Source organism: Oncorhynchus clarkii, chromosome 24, assembly GCF_045791955.1.
Source record: "Oncorhynchus clarkii lewisi isolate Uvic-CL-2024 chromosome 24, UVic_Ocla_1.0, whole genome shotgun sequence".
NCBI classification, from domain to species: domain Eukaryota; kingdom Metazoa; phylum Chordata; class Actinopteri; order Salmoniformes; family Salmonidae; genus Oncorhynchus; species Oncorhynchus clarkii.
This window is the reverse complement of record NC_092170.1, coordinates 4,648,865-4,665,493: the sequence shown is the minus strand read 5'-3', so window position 1 is coordinate 4,665,493 and position 16,629 is coordinate 4,648,865. Positions and strand designations below refer to the sequence as shown.

The 16,629-nt window shown below is 45.7% G+C and overlaps 1 protein-coding gene across 3 annotated transcripts in view; it reads right to left on the bottom strand.

Annotated features, from left to right (window-relative positions):
• Positions 1–1,027: 1,027 nt before the first annotated feature.
• The window catches only part of LOC139382356 (signal-induced proliferation-associated 1-like protein 3), a 104,991-nt gene continuing 89,389 nt past the window's right edge, over positions 1,028–16,629 (bottom strand). For 2 of the 3 annotated variants that reach the window (XM_071126333.1, XM_071126334.1), the window contains 11 exons: positions 15,837–16,013; positions 12,773–12,897; positions 10,990–11,102; positions 10,426–10,880; positions 9,301–9,534; positions 7,551–7,713; positions 5,691–5,874; positions 5,391–5,546; positions 4,917–5,043; positions 4,222–4,303; positions 3,674–4,068 (listed from right to left, as the gene is read on the bottom strand). In XM_071126333.1, the coding sequence (XP_070982434.1) occupies positions 3,925–4,068; positions 4,222–4,303; positions 4,917–5,043; positions 5,391–5,546; positions 5,691–5,874; positions 7,551–7,713; positions 9,301–9,534; positions 10,426–10,880; positions 10,990–11,102; positions 12,773–12,897; positions 15,837–16,013 (1,960 nt within the window). In that variant the 3' untranslated portion in view covers positions 3,674–3,924. Of the gene's footprint in view, positions 4,069–4,221; positions 4,304–4,916; positions 5,044–5,390; positions 5,547–5,690; positions 5,875–7,550; positions 7,714–9,300; positions 9,535–10,425; positions 10,881–10,989; positions 11,103–12,772; positions 12,898–15,836; positions 16,014–16,629 lie in introns of all 3 variants that reach the window. The other variant, XM_071126335.1, reaches the window with a different exon arrangement.

The following is a 16,629-nucleotide window of genomic DNA, read 5'->3' as shown; positions in this document are numbered from 1 at the left end:
TTTATCGATATCATGACTGTCGATGGTTAACCTACTCTTCCTTATCTAAAATATTTTGTTCTCAAATATATTTAAATACATTTATGCAGTAACTGCCATGGTTTGTAATTTCTGTTGCCTCTCACTCAACTGAAAACATCTAATCCACTGATAACACAACTTGCTTTTTTGGATCCAGGTTTTTGTTGAGGCAAGGGTTTATTTTAAAGGCGCTGTCCCTGCCTGACAGATCTTACAAAGCCGCGATAGGTATTTAACGTATCAGCTAACTACTGAACAAAAATATAAACGCAACATGTAAAGTGTTGACCCCATGTTTCATATGCTGAAATAAAATATCCCAGACATTTTCCATAACCACAAAAAAGCTTATTTCTCTCAAATGTTCAGATTTGTTTATGTCCCTGTTAGTAAGCATTTCTCCTTCGCAAACATAATCCATCAGCCTGACAGGTGTGTGGCATATCAAGAAGCTGATTAAAACAGCTAGATCAATACACAGGTGCACCTTGTGCTGGGGACAATAAAAGGCCACTCTAAAATGTGCAGTTTTGTCATACAGCACAACGCCACAGATGTCTCAAGTTTTGGGGGACCGTGCAATTGGCATGGTGACTGCAGGAATGCCCACCAGAGCGGTTGCCAGATAATTTAATGTTCATTTCTATACCATAAGCCGCCTCCGTCGTAGTTTTAGAATTTGGTAGTATGTCCAACCGGGCTCACAACCGCAGACTACAAGTATGGTGTCGTGTGGGCAAGCAGTTTGCTGTCAAAGTTGTGAACACAGTGCCTTGCAGTTATGGTATGGGCAGGCATTAGCTATGAACACAACTGCATTTTATTGATGGCAATTTGAATGCAGAGATACCGTGACGAGATCCCGAGACCCATTGTCTTGCCATTCATCTCCCGCCATTTCATAATGCACAGCCCCATGCTGCAAGGATCTGTAGACAATTCCTGGAAGCTTACAATGTCCCCGTTCTTCCATTGCCAGGAAAGATAAAAAATGATTCCATCATTATGAAAGTATTTTTTTTAATATATGTTCTTATAAAACAATGAAAACAATTTACACTTTTAAATGTACAGTCATTGATACAACATCCCCCAGAAAAACAACGTTCAACCGTAAGTTTTCGTCGATGCATAAAGAACCCCCATTGCCTCATGCAGAACGCACCAACACAGAAAAACAATTGAAATCAAAAACAATACAGCATCATAGAAATCAGCCTTGAACAAAAGATTGAAAAGTCAAACAGCAATACATAGAAATAAAAAAACACGGTGCCCTCTTCATTTCACTATTTTGTCTTTTTCAGGTTGCAAAAGTGGCCAAAAATAAATTATACAAATATTAAAACATAAAAAATAAAAAAAATCATATAAATGATCAATTTACCAAGTTTCGGTATTACCATTTCTGATTTGTGCACGTGCAACATCGATGCACCGAGCTCTGTTCAACATGTATAACTGCAGTTTGCTTAAAATCAAATATATCAAAACTAAATCCTCAAAAACACCCGTACCCCTCCACACACACACACAAATAAACAAAATAAAGATTAAGACATTGAAGATAACAACATCACAGCACATTTGCTGAGCTTCAGTGATAACATGAGTGTGTAGGGTTGTTTCAGTTGGTCTTGGTTTCGCCCAAGACGAGATGATTTAACTGCCTGGAGGAGGATGGGCAGCTTACAGGACACAGGGAGGCAGACTACAACAGCGTCTGTGGATGGGGCAGTGATGAGCAAATACCAGAGATGGTGAGATGAAGAGAAACGGAGACAGAGATGTCTGTATACATGTTGCTCTTATCTAAACGTAATGTCTCTCAACAATGTACAGATGTATTTGAAAGAGTGGGGGGGGGGGGGGGGCAGTGTTGAGTAGTGTGTTTTGTATGTTTGTGTGCCACATGCGTGTGAATGTCCACTGATCCAGCCACAAAAGGGTTGACACCATCCAGGTACATGCCCACACACAAAACAATACATAGTACAGTTCTTAAAGGGGGTGTCTGAAAGGTCCTGAGAGTAGTGAGGGTAAGAAAGGATTCCAGTTGAGGCAGGGCAGAAGGTTCCTGAAAAGGGGGGTCTGTGATGAAAGGGTACTTAACTGTGCTCGGGGGCTTACGTTTACTGGAACGAAAATAGCCATATGCTCCTTCAGCAGACCCTTTTATCATTTTTGTGAATGGATGTGGCCCAAACGAGAATTGGAACCCCCACCGTTGGTTTTGCCAGCTCCACGCTCCCCTCCATTTATCCCACATTCATAACAAACAACGGACACAAAGACACAAAGCTGTAAGAGTGAGAATATGAGTGAGAATATAGTGTATTTGCATGGATTTATTTGACTGTATTCCTGTCAGATGGACATTTTTACAAAATGGCCACAAGTTTCACACAGACCCACCACCCCAAGCTAAGTTACTTCCGTTTTACGTCATTTAGCAAGGTCTCACAGTTGTGTATAAATTGTTGAGTTTGATTCTGCAGACACTAGGACTGTCTGTTAGCTAAATGAATGTATAATACCCCTTCATTCTAGCACACACACACGCACACGCACACGGCTACAGTGTTTAATAAGAGATCATTTCTACGAGTCTTTTCTAAATGCACACAGGTGTGTACCCGCAGCTGGTACCCAAAACAAAAACCACGAAATATGCAAATTCTACAAATTGTAAAACATACTGCTTGGATATTTGTAAATACCTTTCAAATGGATTGTTAACCAAAAATGGACATTGAGATACTATCGTTGAGTTTATGACACTATATTCTGTTTCATAAACTGAACGAGAAGGCTTGTCTCATATCACTGGCGTACCTTGTCATATTATAGCTTGCTCGTAACTGAAATGCCCTGTGTCAGCCTATCACACACTCAACGAAGGGTAAAAAATAACATCGCCAGAGCTCTCCATTTTGTGCGATTAATGCATTGTGGGAGTATTTGCTGTACCCTACACACCTTCACGAGTTACACACCTCATTAAGTCAGTTATATCAGTACAATAGACATGTGTTCAAGCTATATGTTGAATCACACAGGCAAAAGTACAGTACCATTTCTTTTATAACACACGTCTCCCAGAGCATTCTGGGAGTTGGAGTCCTTTTTTTTGGCTGATTCGCTTCAGGAACAGTATTAGGCCTCGCCGTGCGATCTTTGTGTTCTACAGTTCAATAAAAGCTTTCCTCTTTATTGGCTCTGCTCTGACGCAGGAGTGTATAAGACCTCAGTTACAAAAAATAAAAACCTACAAGCAGGGACAGAGAAGGATTTCCTCTGGGTGCACAGCCTCAGGGAGACGGCTTGTGCGGTGTTGGGAGTTTAAAAAAAATAGGAGTCTCTACTTGCAGGCTCTTCTGTCTAGGCAATTCGGTTTCAGATGAGCCAACGGGGATCCATTGGTTCTCTGTAGCCCCTGTGTCCGTCCAGCCCAGAGCGAGGCAGGGATTCTGGGGTAGGAGGGTGGCGGCGTAACGGCAGGTCCCTCTCCCCAAAAGCAGGTCAGAGTGGTGGAGGGGTAAGTGCTCCTCTTCTCCCCTACCACCCCACCCCCCCGGAGGGAGATAGTGTGGTTGGAATGTGACAGAAGCAGCAGGTGGAGGACAGAACGTAAGAATGTGGGGGGATTTTCTTGTACATAATGTTACACCTTAACTTACTCGCATTCGTTTTTTTTCCTACTGCCCATGTCTTCCACATACCTAACCAGACTTCCTGACAAATCTATTCCCCACTCAATTCCCCACGCATGAAACTCACTGTGGCCGAGTTTCCAATAAATCAGGGTAATCCTAACCCCTCCCCCCGGCTTAGGTCACACGTCCTCTTTGCGAATGCTTTTGCACGCTCTCTCCGAGGTCACTTCCTGTGTCCGGTGTGAGCTCACTTCCTCTGCGGGGTGTCGGTGAAGAGCATGCTGAACTTGCGAAGCTGCTCGCTGGCCGAGTGGCTCTCTTCCTGGAGCCGCTGGTTATTCTGCCGCAGGTTAGCCATCTCAGCCAACAGGTGCACTTTGTCCTTCTTCTCCTGAGGGACAGAGAGGGAGGGGAAGGTGGGAGAGAGAGAGAGAGAAAGGGACAGAAGAGTTTATTTATTATCAGTTTCAGTTCTTACCTGCGTCAGAGGTACAGCCATATAAATTAGTATTGAGACTAAATGTCCTTCTGGTGTAAACGGTACCTTCTCCAGGTCAGTGTTGAGCTGCTTCAGCATCACCTCTAGGCTGTACAGTCGCCCCGAGAGGGCGTTGGGTACCTCATCCCTGAAAACACACAAAGACATTTAACTCAACACTGTCACCTGGGTTTAGGTAGCAGGTAGGGCAGACAGGTTTCACAAGGTGTGTGTTCAACAGAACAACAGAGTTCATCAGGACCGTACGACGCAGTAGGTTAGTTTGGGAAACAAGAGACCGTTTCAGTGATAGGTTGTAGTTATGCCCTGGGACAGCACAAGCTGACCGGCTGGACTGCTGTAACTCAAACACTCCACTGTTTGTTCACGACAGAAGGTGTTCAGAGATCCCTTGGTAACTGGTTAGATCCATGTGTAACTACCACAGCTAACTACGGGATGGTGGTTCCCTACATGTGAGGTTGACCTGACCAAAGGGAAATGGGGAAATCCAAGAGTAGGCCGTGCTTTTATACACTCACATTTCGGGTTTAGGATTTGGAGTCTCAGGGTCAAACAGACGAAACGTTCCTAATCGGCTGTGACTGCCGTGAACTTAAGATTGTGCGTCCGTGGCAGTGTCTATGGATCGTGATTGTTTGAGATTGTGCGTGAATCTTGGGTGTGCGAGTTGGTGTCGTGTGTGTGAATATTTGTGAATTCATGCGAAGTGTGTGTGTGTGTGTGTCTCAGAGACTTACCCGCCGAAGGTGGGGGTAGTGCGTGGAGTCTGAGGTGTTTGGAATTGGATTGGACTCTTGATCGGCCGCATGTCTGGAACCCCAACTTGAGGCTCACTGAGCGAGAAGAGCGACACTGCCCTTTGCACTGTAAAAAACACACAGAAACACACTGTTACAATGCTGCATTTCCCCATTCACAATCAGCTACCAATCTACATTTCACACAATCAAGCCCAGCCAGGAGCAGCTTAGCTGGGCTAGGGCGGTAATTGAGGTCCAGGATCATGTGTCAATAGGGGCCGTATGTGTTTGTGCCTGCTGGAGCTGCTGTGAGAAGCTTTGTGGTGGCAGGAGACCAGAGGGAGCCAGGTGTCAGGAATTGAGGTGAGGTGAGACTCTCTCTCTCCCTCTCCCCTTCCCCCTCTCCCTCTCTGCATGTATACACAAACAAAATGTCTGTCGCAAATATCTGAACACACACAGAATACTCACACTCACCCTCGTAGGCCTTGGCAGCGTTGACCAGACTGGCCCACTCCAGGCCACATGCAGTGTCAGGCAGGGGCATGAGCCCCGGGTCCAGCCTCCTCAGGGGGGGAACCTTATCCCTCACCTCTGTCAGAGACAGCTCCGACGCAGACAGAGGGACTGGCCAGGCAGGAGGGGGCAAGTTAAGTAGTCTTAGCATTCATGATGATGTCACGTGATAAACTTTGCTTCTTGATAAACCATCATTATGTACGGATACAATGAAGTGAGAAGGTAATGACATCAAGCTGTGGCCCCACTCACCCTTCTTGTTGGGCATGTGGTTGGCAGAGTGTGCATGGCGCCGGGTGGGTAGGGTGCAGGTGAACAGCAGGTCGCTGGGAGTGCCCTGGTCAAACAGGGGGGCAGAGTTGGCATAGCTGGCATCCCTGCGCCCGCTGCACAGAGACTCGTCGGAGAACGTGCGCTGAAGAGTGTGTCGAGGAGACTGAAAAGAGAAGGGAGGGAGGTTAGTCGTGGGGCAGTATGTTTGTGGGTGAGCAAGTTTGGGGTGTGTATGTGTAAAATAGTGTGTTGTGTATGTATGTGGGTGTATATGTGTATGGACAGTACCGGTCAAAAGTTTGGACACACCTACTCATTCAAGGGTTTTTCTTTATTTTACTATTTTCTAAATTTATTCTACACACTGAAACACATCAAAACTATTAAATAACACATATGGAATCATGTAGTAACCAAAAAAGTGTTAAACAAATCAAAACATATGTAATATTTGAGGTTCTTCAAAGTAGCCCCCCTTTGCCTTGACAGCTTTGCACACTCTTGGCATTCTCTCAACCAGCTTCACCTGGAATGCATTTCAATTAACAGGTGTGCCTTGTTAAAAGTTAATTTGTGGAATTTCTTTCCTTCTTAATGTGTTTGAGCCAATCAGACAAGGTATGGGTGGTATACAGAATGTAGCCCTATTTGGTAAAATACCAAGTCCATATTATGGCAAGAACAGCTCAAATAAGCAAAAACAAACGACAGTCCATCATTACTTTAAGACATGAAGAAGGTCAGTCAATCCGGGAAAATTTCAAGAACTTCAGAAGTTTCTTCAATTGCAGTCGTAAAAACCATCAAGCGCTATGATGAAAGTGGCTCTCATGAGACCGCTACAGGAAAGGAAGAACCAGAGTTACCTCTGCTGCAGGGGATAAGTTCATTACAGTTATCAGCCTCAGAAATTGCAGCCCAAATAAATGCTTCACAGAGTTCAAGTAACAGACACATCTCAACATCAACTGTTCAGAGGAGACTGTGTGAATCAGGCCTTCATGGTCAAATTGCTGCAAAGAAACCACTACTAAAGAACACCAATAATAAGAAGAGACTTGCTTGGGACAAGAGACACGAGCAAAGGACATTAGATCGGTGGAAATCCATCCTTTGGTCTGATGAGTCCAAATGTGAGATTTTTGGTTCCAACAGCCGTGTCTTTGTGAGACGCAAAGTAGTTGAACGGATGATCTCCGCATGTGTGGTTCCCACCGTGAAGCATGGAGGAGGAGGTGTGATGGTGCTTTGCTGGTGACTGTCAGTGATTTATTTAGAATACAAGTCACACTTAACCATCATGGCTACCACAGCATTCTGCAGCGATACACCATCCCATCTGGTTTGCGCTTACTGTGACTATCATGACCCAACACACCTCCAGGCTGTGTAAGGGCTATTTGACCAAGAAGGAGAGTGACGGAGTGCTGCATCAGATGACCTGGTCACCACAAACACTCGACATCAACCCAATTGAGATGGTTATGGATGAGTTGGACCGCAGAGTGAAGGAAAAGCAGTCAACAAGTGCTCAGCATACGTGGGAACTCCATTAAGACGGTTGGAAAAACATTCCTCATGAAGCTGGTTGAGAGAATGCCAACAGTATGCAAATCTGTCATCAAGGCAAAGGGTAGCTACTTTGAAGAATATCAAATATAAAATGGTGGTTACTACATGATTCCATATGTGTTATTTCATAGTTTTGATGTCTTCACTATTATACAACAATGTAGAAAATAGTAAAAATAAAGAAAAACCCTTGAATAAGTAGGTGTGTCCAAACTTTTGACTGGTTCTGTATGTACTGGGTTTGTGTGTACTGTGTGTGTCCCTCACCGTGTCTCTTTGTGGCATCTCTCCAGGGTTGTCCATGATGATGAGTTTCTTCAGGTCGTCCTCGACGGTGCTCTTGTGGGATCTCCGTGGAGACCGCAGGTCCCTTAGCGATGCTCGAAGACGGGGCTGTCCGAACACGTTCTTAGAATTCACGTCCACCTGTCTGAACACACACACACAGCATAAGATAATGAATATAATGAAGGTTAAATACAGTAACACAACTTGTCCCATTGAGCATGGCTTAACATAGTGGCGTGATGCTTGGCTTTTGTGTTGGTAGACCAGTGCATCTCAATGCACACACACACACACACACACACACACACACACACACACACACACACACACACACACACACACACACACACACACACACACACACACACACACACACACACACACACACACACACACACACACACACACACACACACACACAGAGAGAGAGTTTGGGGTCACTTGGAAATGTCCTTGTTTTTGAAAGAAAAGTAAACATTTTTGTCCATTAAAATAACATAAAATTGATCAGAAATACAGCGTAGACATTGTTAATGTTGTAAATGACCATTGTAGCAGGAAACGGCTGATTTTTTTATGGAATATCTACATAGGCGTACAGAGGCCCATTATCAGCAACCATCACTCCTGGGGTCCAATGGCACGTTGTGTTAGCTAATCCAAGTTTATCACTTTAAAAGGCTAATTGATCATTAGAAAACCCTTTTGCAATTATGTTAGCACAGCTGAAAACTGTTGTACTGATTAAAGAAGCAATAAAACTGGTCTTCTTTAGACGCGCTGTGTATCTGGAGCATCAGCATTTGTGGGTTTGATTACAGGCTCAAAATGGCCAGAAACAAAGCACTTCTGAATCTCGTCAGTCTATTCTTGTTCTGACAAATTAAGGCTATTCCATGCTCTTGCCTAGAAGGCCAGCATCCCGGAGTCACCTCTTCACTGTTGACATTGAGACTGGTGTTTTGCGGGTACTATTTAATGAAGCTGCCAGTTGAGGACTTGTGAGGCGTCTCTTTCTCAAACTAGACACTCTACTGTACTTGTCCTCTTGCTCAGTTGTGCACCGGGGCCTCCCACTCCTCCTTCTATTCTGGTTAGAGCCAGTTTGCGCTGTTCTGTGAAGGGAGTAGTGCACAGCATTGTATGAGATCTTCAGTTTATTGGAAATTTCTCGCATGGAATAGCCGTCATTTCTCAGAACAAGAAGAGACTGACTAGGTTCAGCAGAAAGTTCTTTGTTTCTGGCCATTTTGAGCCTGTAATCGAACCCCCAAATGCTGATGCTCCAGATACTCAACTACTCTAAAGAAGGGCAGTTGTATTGCTTCTTTAATCAGTACAACAGTTTTCAGCTGTGCTAACATAATTGCAAAAGGGTTTTCTAATGATCAATTAGCCTTTTAAAATGGTAAACTTGGATTAGCTAACACAACGTGCCATTGGAACACAGGAGTGATGGTTGCTGATAATTGGCCTCCGTACCTCTATGTAGATATTCCTTTTATTTTTTATTTTTAAATCAGCTGTTTCCAGCTACAATAGTCATTTACAACATTAATAATGTCTACACTGTATTTCTAATCAATTTGATGTTATTTTAAATGGACAAAAACGACCCTAAACTTTTGAATGGTAGTGTATTCACTCACTCACTCACTCACTCACTCACTCACTCACTCACTCACTCACTCACTCACTCACTCACTCACTCACTCACTCACTCACTCACTTCTTGCTGCTGTTACTGTCAGAGCTGTAGGTAGTGGGTGTGTTTGAACGGGAGGGGGCGTTGTCGTCTGGTTGCCAGGCGCCCAGTCTGCTCTTGCTGTATAAGGCCTTGGGGGCGGAGCTGGACAGAGGGGTGGAGCTGAGTAGAGCAGAGCTAGGCGTGACTGTGGTGGCTCGGACCGGCCGTGATTTCTCTGCTGCAGGGGTCTTGTAACCCTGGGGTGTATAGCAGGCCCTGTGACGACACACAGACGCATGGCATTAATGTACAGAGAAACACATGCTCAAATCCATAAACCGATCTATCTAGCCGTCTACATGCATAACAAAGTCAATATAAATGATGCACAGGTTTAGAGATATGCTTGAGTTGATGGATCCATTCAGGGTGGGATTACATAACTGACACAACAAACCACACCTCATGCAGAACAGCTGCAGGTGGAATTCACCTCTCAAATCTCCTTTTTCTCCTCACCCATTTCCACCAAAAGCCACATTAACCAACATACCAACCAACCAGCAGCAACATCTGTGAATATCCCTGACCAGCTATCATGGCTTTCTCTGGACATACATCCAGCAAACCATCCACCCAATCACTCAATCAACCACTCATCTACAAAATGTCCATCCAACCCACCGTCACTCAACACCTCCACCCATCCATCTTAACACTCACACGTCTCTATCCCCATTTCCTAAGCTCCTGTACCACAGTACCACATACCTGTACGTTATTTGTTGTGTCCCACTGTGTGATGGGTGTCTCTGTGTGTCAGAGTGCCAGTGTGCTGTCCTGTTCCCCTGAAGTGACTGGATATAAACTGGGGGACTGGAGTGATGGAACTGGGGGTCTAAACCCCCATTCCTTTAATCCCCCTCTAAGAGTAGCTGAACTCTAAATATGTTGGCCTATGTGTATGTAGGGCAAGGGTGGCACATCTGGCCCATACATGACCCCCATAAGGATTACACACTGATGTGTTTCGGTTCGTTCAGTATGAGGTGTGCGATGCCTGTGTGGACAAAACATACCGTTCTTTGTCCTACCCACTTCCACTCTCTTACCACTACTAAAAGCTAAACTGCGTTGGAGTGTATAAGCAGTGTGTCTCTCTTGTACCTGGGTTTAAATGAGTCTGGCTTCTCCACGTTGGATCCAGGAGGAGGGAAGGTACGCGTGCGGTATCCTTTGTTCTGATTGGCAGGTAATACAGGTGACGACTCTAGTCTCCGCCCCTCGACTCCGTTGCCCCTCACCCCAGAGACGTCCTGCAGCCCGCTATTATAGGTTGCTGAACAGTGCAGGGGCTTCTGTGATTGGCTGGACTGGTTTCCGTGGCGACCGCCAGGCTTGGTGTTGTAGAGGGTGGGGGCATCGATGCCGCTGTCACTGGAGCCGCCCTTACTGAGGGGGTCGGGGTCAGGTTCAGCCAGGTCGCCTAGGCAACCCCCGGACACCCCCGGGCCTCCTCTCTCCCCCCCGGCCCCGTCGAACCAGCGCTCGTCACTGTGGCTGCTGGACGCGTTACTGGAGAGAGTGTTACTGCTGGAGTGGCTGGAGTACTGGGTCTCACCCTACAGAGAGGGGGATGAGGTGAGAGAGAAAGAGACGGTAGATACACAGAAAAGCAACTGGCATAAAATCTCTCTCTCTCAAAAAAAAAAGAGGACAGTTATATCTGACCTTTGAGTGTCTGTTGGGGGAGTCTTTCCCTGGGACGTCCTGTCGGGTGGGTCTCCTCTGCCCTCCTCCTCCTGGCCCCCGAGACGATGACGCTGGGACATGCCATAAGGGCTCTGGGCAGAGAACACACACACCATTACGCATCACAGGTTTAATGTAGTGACAGGTGTGGTATGTAGGCCAGCGTTATGTTTTACGTGTTCATGTGTGTGTGTGTGTGTGTGTGTGTGTGTGTGTGGTCACTGTATTGGGGTAGTCAGTATTTAAGCCTCTTTTCTGATGTCTAACTCAGTTCGATTTGGACCCTCTCCGATTGACTCTCTTTAATCCTGACTCTCTATTTCTGTGTGTGTGTATGGATATGTACAGTTGAAGTCGGGGGTTTACATATACATTTAAACTCAGTTTTTCCACAATTCCTGATATTTAATCCTAGTAAAAATTCCCTGTCTTAGGTCAGTTAGGATCACCACTTTATTTTAAGAATTTGAAATGCCAGAATAACAGTGGAGAGAATGATTTATTTCAGCTTTTATTTCTTTCATCACATTCCCAGTGGATCAGAAGTTTACATACACTCAATTAGTATTTGGTAGCCTTGCCTTGAAATTGTTTAACTTGGGTCAAATGTTTTGGGTAGCCTTCCACAAGCTTCCCACAATAAGTTGGCTGAATTTTGGCCCATTCCTCCTGACAGAGCTGGTGTAACTGAGTCAGGTTTGTTGGACTCATTGCTCGCACACACTTTTTCAGTTTTGCCCACAAATTTTCTATAGGATTGAGGTCAGGGCTTTGTGATGGCCACTTCCAATACCTTGACTTTGTTGTCCGTAAGTCATTTTGCCACAACTTTGGAAGTATGCTTGGGGTCATTGTCCATTTGGAAGACCCATTTGCGACCAAGCTTTAACTTCCTGACTGATGTCTTGACATATTGCTTCAATATATCCACATCATTTTCCTCCCTCATGATGCCGTCTATTTTGTGAAGTGCACGAGTCCCTCCTGCAGCAAAGCACCCCCACAACATGATGCTGCCACCCCCGTGCTTCACGGTTGGGATGGTGTTCTTCGGCTTGCAAGCCTCCTTTTTATTGCGGGTTTTGGAGCAGTGGCTTCTTCCTTGCTGAGCGGCCTTTCAGGATATGTCGATATAGGACTTGTTTTGACTGTGGATATAGATACTTTTGTACCCGTTTCCTCCAGCATCTTGACAAGGTCCTTTGCTGTTGTTCTGGGATTGATTTGCACTTTTCGCACCAAAGTACGTTCATCTCTAGGAGACAGAACGCGTCTCGGTATGACGGATGCGTGGTCCAATGGTGTTTATACTTGCGTACTATTGTTTGTACAGATGAACGTGGTACCTTCAGGCGTTTGGAAATTGCTCCCAAGGATGAACCAGACTTGTGGAGGTCTACAATTTTTTTTATGTGGTCTTGACTGATTTCTTTTAGTTTTCCCATGATGTCAAGCAAAGAGGCACTGAGTTTGAAGGTAGGCCTCAAAATACATCCACAGGTACACCTCCAATTGACTCAAATTATGTCAAAAGCTATCAGAAGCTTCTAAAGCCATGACACAATTTTCTGGAATTTTCCAAGCTGTTTAAAGGCACAGTCAACTTAGTGTGTGTAAACCTCTGACCCACTGGAATTCTGTCGATAAACAAATGTTGGAAAAATTACTTGTCATGCACAAAGCGAGCTAGCCACTTAAAGTATTTTTTTTAATAGATATATGTGTGTGTGCGTTCTGTATGTTTGTCTACATATTTGTGTACCTGTCTTGCAGCGCTCCATAGTGCTGTCCTGGCTGGTGAAGCCCGAGGAGGACTCTCCACTAGAGGTGATGTCCAGACTGAGATGAGGTTCGTAGGCCAGCAGGGGGCGCTGGGCTGAACCGTACCTATACAGATATAAGAGGAACAGGGAGGTTACACACACACACACACACACACACACACGACTGGGCGTAATACCGTACTATATACCAGTTTTGATGCATGGACTGGTTTGGGTTTTTACTTTACCTTCTACAACGGTATTTCAATGTTTGGTTTGTTAAATGTAAAACGCCAGTTTCTGTTTTTTTAGTTTATTCCGTTTGCTACTTGAGCCTTCTCTCCCTATCCTCCTGGAAATATTTGTATATGCTAACAAATGCTAACAAAGTACTAGCAAACATAAGCTAAATACAAGGACAGACAACCCAGGTCATGAAGTTGTAGAACTATCTCAAAAGGCTACTCACATTTGATCCAGAAGGGGATGGATTGTCTGTGCTGCAACCAAGAAGCTTGATATTGCAAGCTAGCCCCTTAACTTTGTAGCTAGCAAATGATCAGACCAAAAGCATAGCTGGAGCCCTGAACTGGAGAAAATGTATTTGGCACATCTTAGATAGTTAATTTATAGTCATAAGATATTTATAGATGGCAAACATTAGTAGTGAATTTCAAGTGGAACTTGATCACCACTCTTGTGCTTCTCAACTGTAGATCGACAAGTTTTCTACACGGTGCTCTTCGTAAACAAACATACCATGTGACTGGCTCAATATAAGTTATTAGGGGTTAAAAATGTGGGGATATGATATTTTGGCCATACTGCCCAACCCTAACTCACACATAGGTTACACAGACTCCGATTTAGGCAGACAACAACAAAAAAAGTACACAAACACACACACGGGCTGACTCCATTTCGTCGACCGGTCCATTGTGTGGTCGTAAGGATGTTTGTCCACTGAGATTTCTTGGTGCACAAAACACCGGTCTGATCTGCGCCTGTCTCAGTGGACTGATCCAATGGTGCACTAAACACCGGTCTGATCTGTGCCTGTCTCAGTGGACTTATCCAATGGTGCACTAAACACCGGTCTGATCTGCGCCTGTCTCAGTGGACTGATCCAATGGTGCACTAAACACCGGTCTGATCTGCGCCTGTCTCAGTGGACTGATCCAATGGTGCACTAAACACCGGTCTGATCTGCGCCTGTCTCAGTGGACTGATCCAATGGTGCACTAAACACCGGTCTGATCTGCGCCTGTCTCAGTGGACTGATCCAATGGTGCACTAAACACCGGTCTGATCTGCGCCTGTCTCAGTGGACTGATCCAATGGTGCACTAAACACCGGTCTGATCTGTGCCTGTCTCAGTGGACTGATCCAATGGTGCACTAAACACCGGTCTGATCTGTGCCTGTCTCAGTGGACTGATCCATTGGTGCACAAAACACCGGTCTGATCTGCGCCTGTCTCAGTGGACTGATCCAATGGTGCACAAAACACCGGTCTGATCTGCGCCTGTCTCAGTGGACTGATCCAATGGTGCACAAAACACCGGTCTGATCTGCGCCTGTCTCAGTGGACTGATCCAATGGTGCACAAAACACCGGTCTGATCTGCGCCTGTCTCAGTGGACTGATCCATTGGTGCACTAAACACCGGTCTGATCTGCGTCTGTCTCAGTGGACTGATCCAATGGTGCACTAAACACCGGTCTGATCTGCGCCTGTCTCAGTGGACTGATCCAATGGTGCACTAAACACCGGTCTGATCTGCGCCTGTCTCAGTGGACTGATCCAATGGTGCACTAAACACCGGTCTGATCTGCGCCTGTCTCAGTGGACTGATCCAATGGTGCACAAAACACCGGTCTGATCTGCGCCTGTCTCAGTGGACTGATCCAATGGTGCACTAAACACCGGTCTGATCTGCGCCTGTCTCAGTGGACTGATCCAATGGTGCACAAAACACCGGTCTGATCTGCGCCTGTCTCAGTGGACTGATCCAATGGTGCACTAAACACCGGTCTGATCTGCGCCTGTCTCAGTGGACTGATCCAATGGTGCACTAAACACCGGTCTGATCTGCGCCTGTCTCAGTGGACTGATCCAATGGTGCACTAAACACCGGTCTGATCTGTGCCTGTCTCAGTGGACTGATCCAATGGTGCACTAAACACCGGTCTGATCTGTGCCTGTCTCAGTGGACTGATCCAATGGTGCACTAAACACCGGTCTGATCTGCGCCTGTCTCAGTGGACTGATCCAATGGTGCACAAAACACCGGTCTGATCTGCGCCTGTCTCAGTGGACTGATCCATTGCGGAGGCCATAGGGATGGTACTGTCCATCACTCGAAGACAGTGGTCACCAACCTTTTCTGAGTCAAGATCACATTCCAAGTAAAAAAAAAACAAGCCAAAATCTACCGCTCAGATAAAAAAGTTGTTTAAAAACCCTAGAGAGGTTAAAGCATCAGACAAGCTCAGTGCATATAGTTGCAATTATTCAAACACATAGGGTGTGTCTATATATGAAAAAATACACGTTTTAAAGTTTTGACCAATCGGGCAGACGATTCTCGGTCGACCAATATATCCCCGCTCCCCCCGGGGACAGCCCTAACACACACAGATATGTTTAAGAGCATTTCCCAGATTCTGTTTTTGCTATGTTCCATGGTGGCGCTTATTTCAAACATGTTTCTCTGGTTGGGCAGGATGTAATAATCACCAAACACACAGGTAAAACTACACAATGGAGTCTTAATCCAAGAGTGTGTTCGTACAGGCCTCACTGACAGAAGATCGACAGTCAAATCAGTCAAAGGTCTGCAGCAAGTTAGCTACCACTCCTAGCAACAACCGCCAAAAGCCTGCCAAGTATCATGCAAAGGAAATGCCAGGGAACAGGAAGGAATGACATCCTCCTCCAATACAAACAAATGGAGACCTCAATGATAGCTCAATGCACACAAACAGAGACAACCACAGAGCCAGTCAGAGACAACCCGAGAGATACACAAAGACACTAACACACACACACACTGTTGACTGACCTGTCAGGTGAGGGTTTGTAGCGTATGAAGGTCCCGCTGAGTACGGGGCCCCCCAGGGCCACCATGCCCCCCAGGCCAGAGGGAGAGGAGAAGCTGGCTGAGGGGTTCCTGTAGGGCAGCACTCTGTCGCCCCCCGCTGGCGACAGGCAGTAGTGGTTCTCAGGGAAACTCACCGGCCTGCAGGGGACAGCGGAGTTTAAAGTCAGTATATTAATAAAGCGTCATGGAGTATGAGTGCTGATCTATGATCAGTTTTAACTTTTAGATCATTATTTATATGGTTATATGGAGAGAGAGGACCTGATCCTGATCCACCAAAACTATGTAGACACCTGCTCTTAGAAAATCACATTCCCAAATCATGGAGTTGGTCCCCCTTTTGCCGCTATAACAGCCTCCACTCTTCTGGGAAAGTTTTCCACTAAATGTTGGAACATTTCTGCAGGGACTTGCTTCCATTCAGCCACAAGAGCATTAGTGAGGTCAGGCATGGATGTTGGGCGATTAGGCCTGACTCGCAGTCGCCGTTCCAATTCATCCCAAAGGTGTTCGATGGGGTTGAGGTCAGGGCTCTGTGCATGCCAGTCAAGTTCTTCCACACCAATCCCATCAAACCATTTCTGTATAGACCTAGCTCTGTGCACGGGGGCATTGACATGCTGAAACAGGAAAGGGCCTTCCCCAAACTGTTGCCAAAAAAGTTTGAAGCACAGAATCGTCTCGAATGTCAATGTATGCTGTAGCGTTAAGATTTCCCTTCACTGGAACCAAGAGGTCTAGCCTGAACCATGAA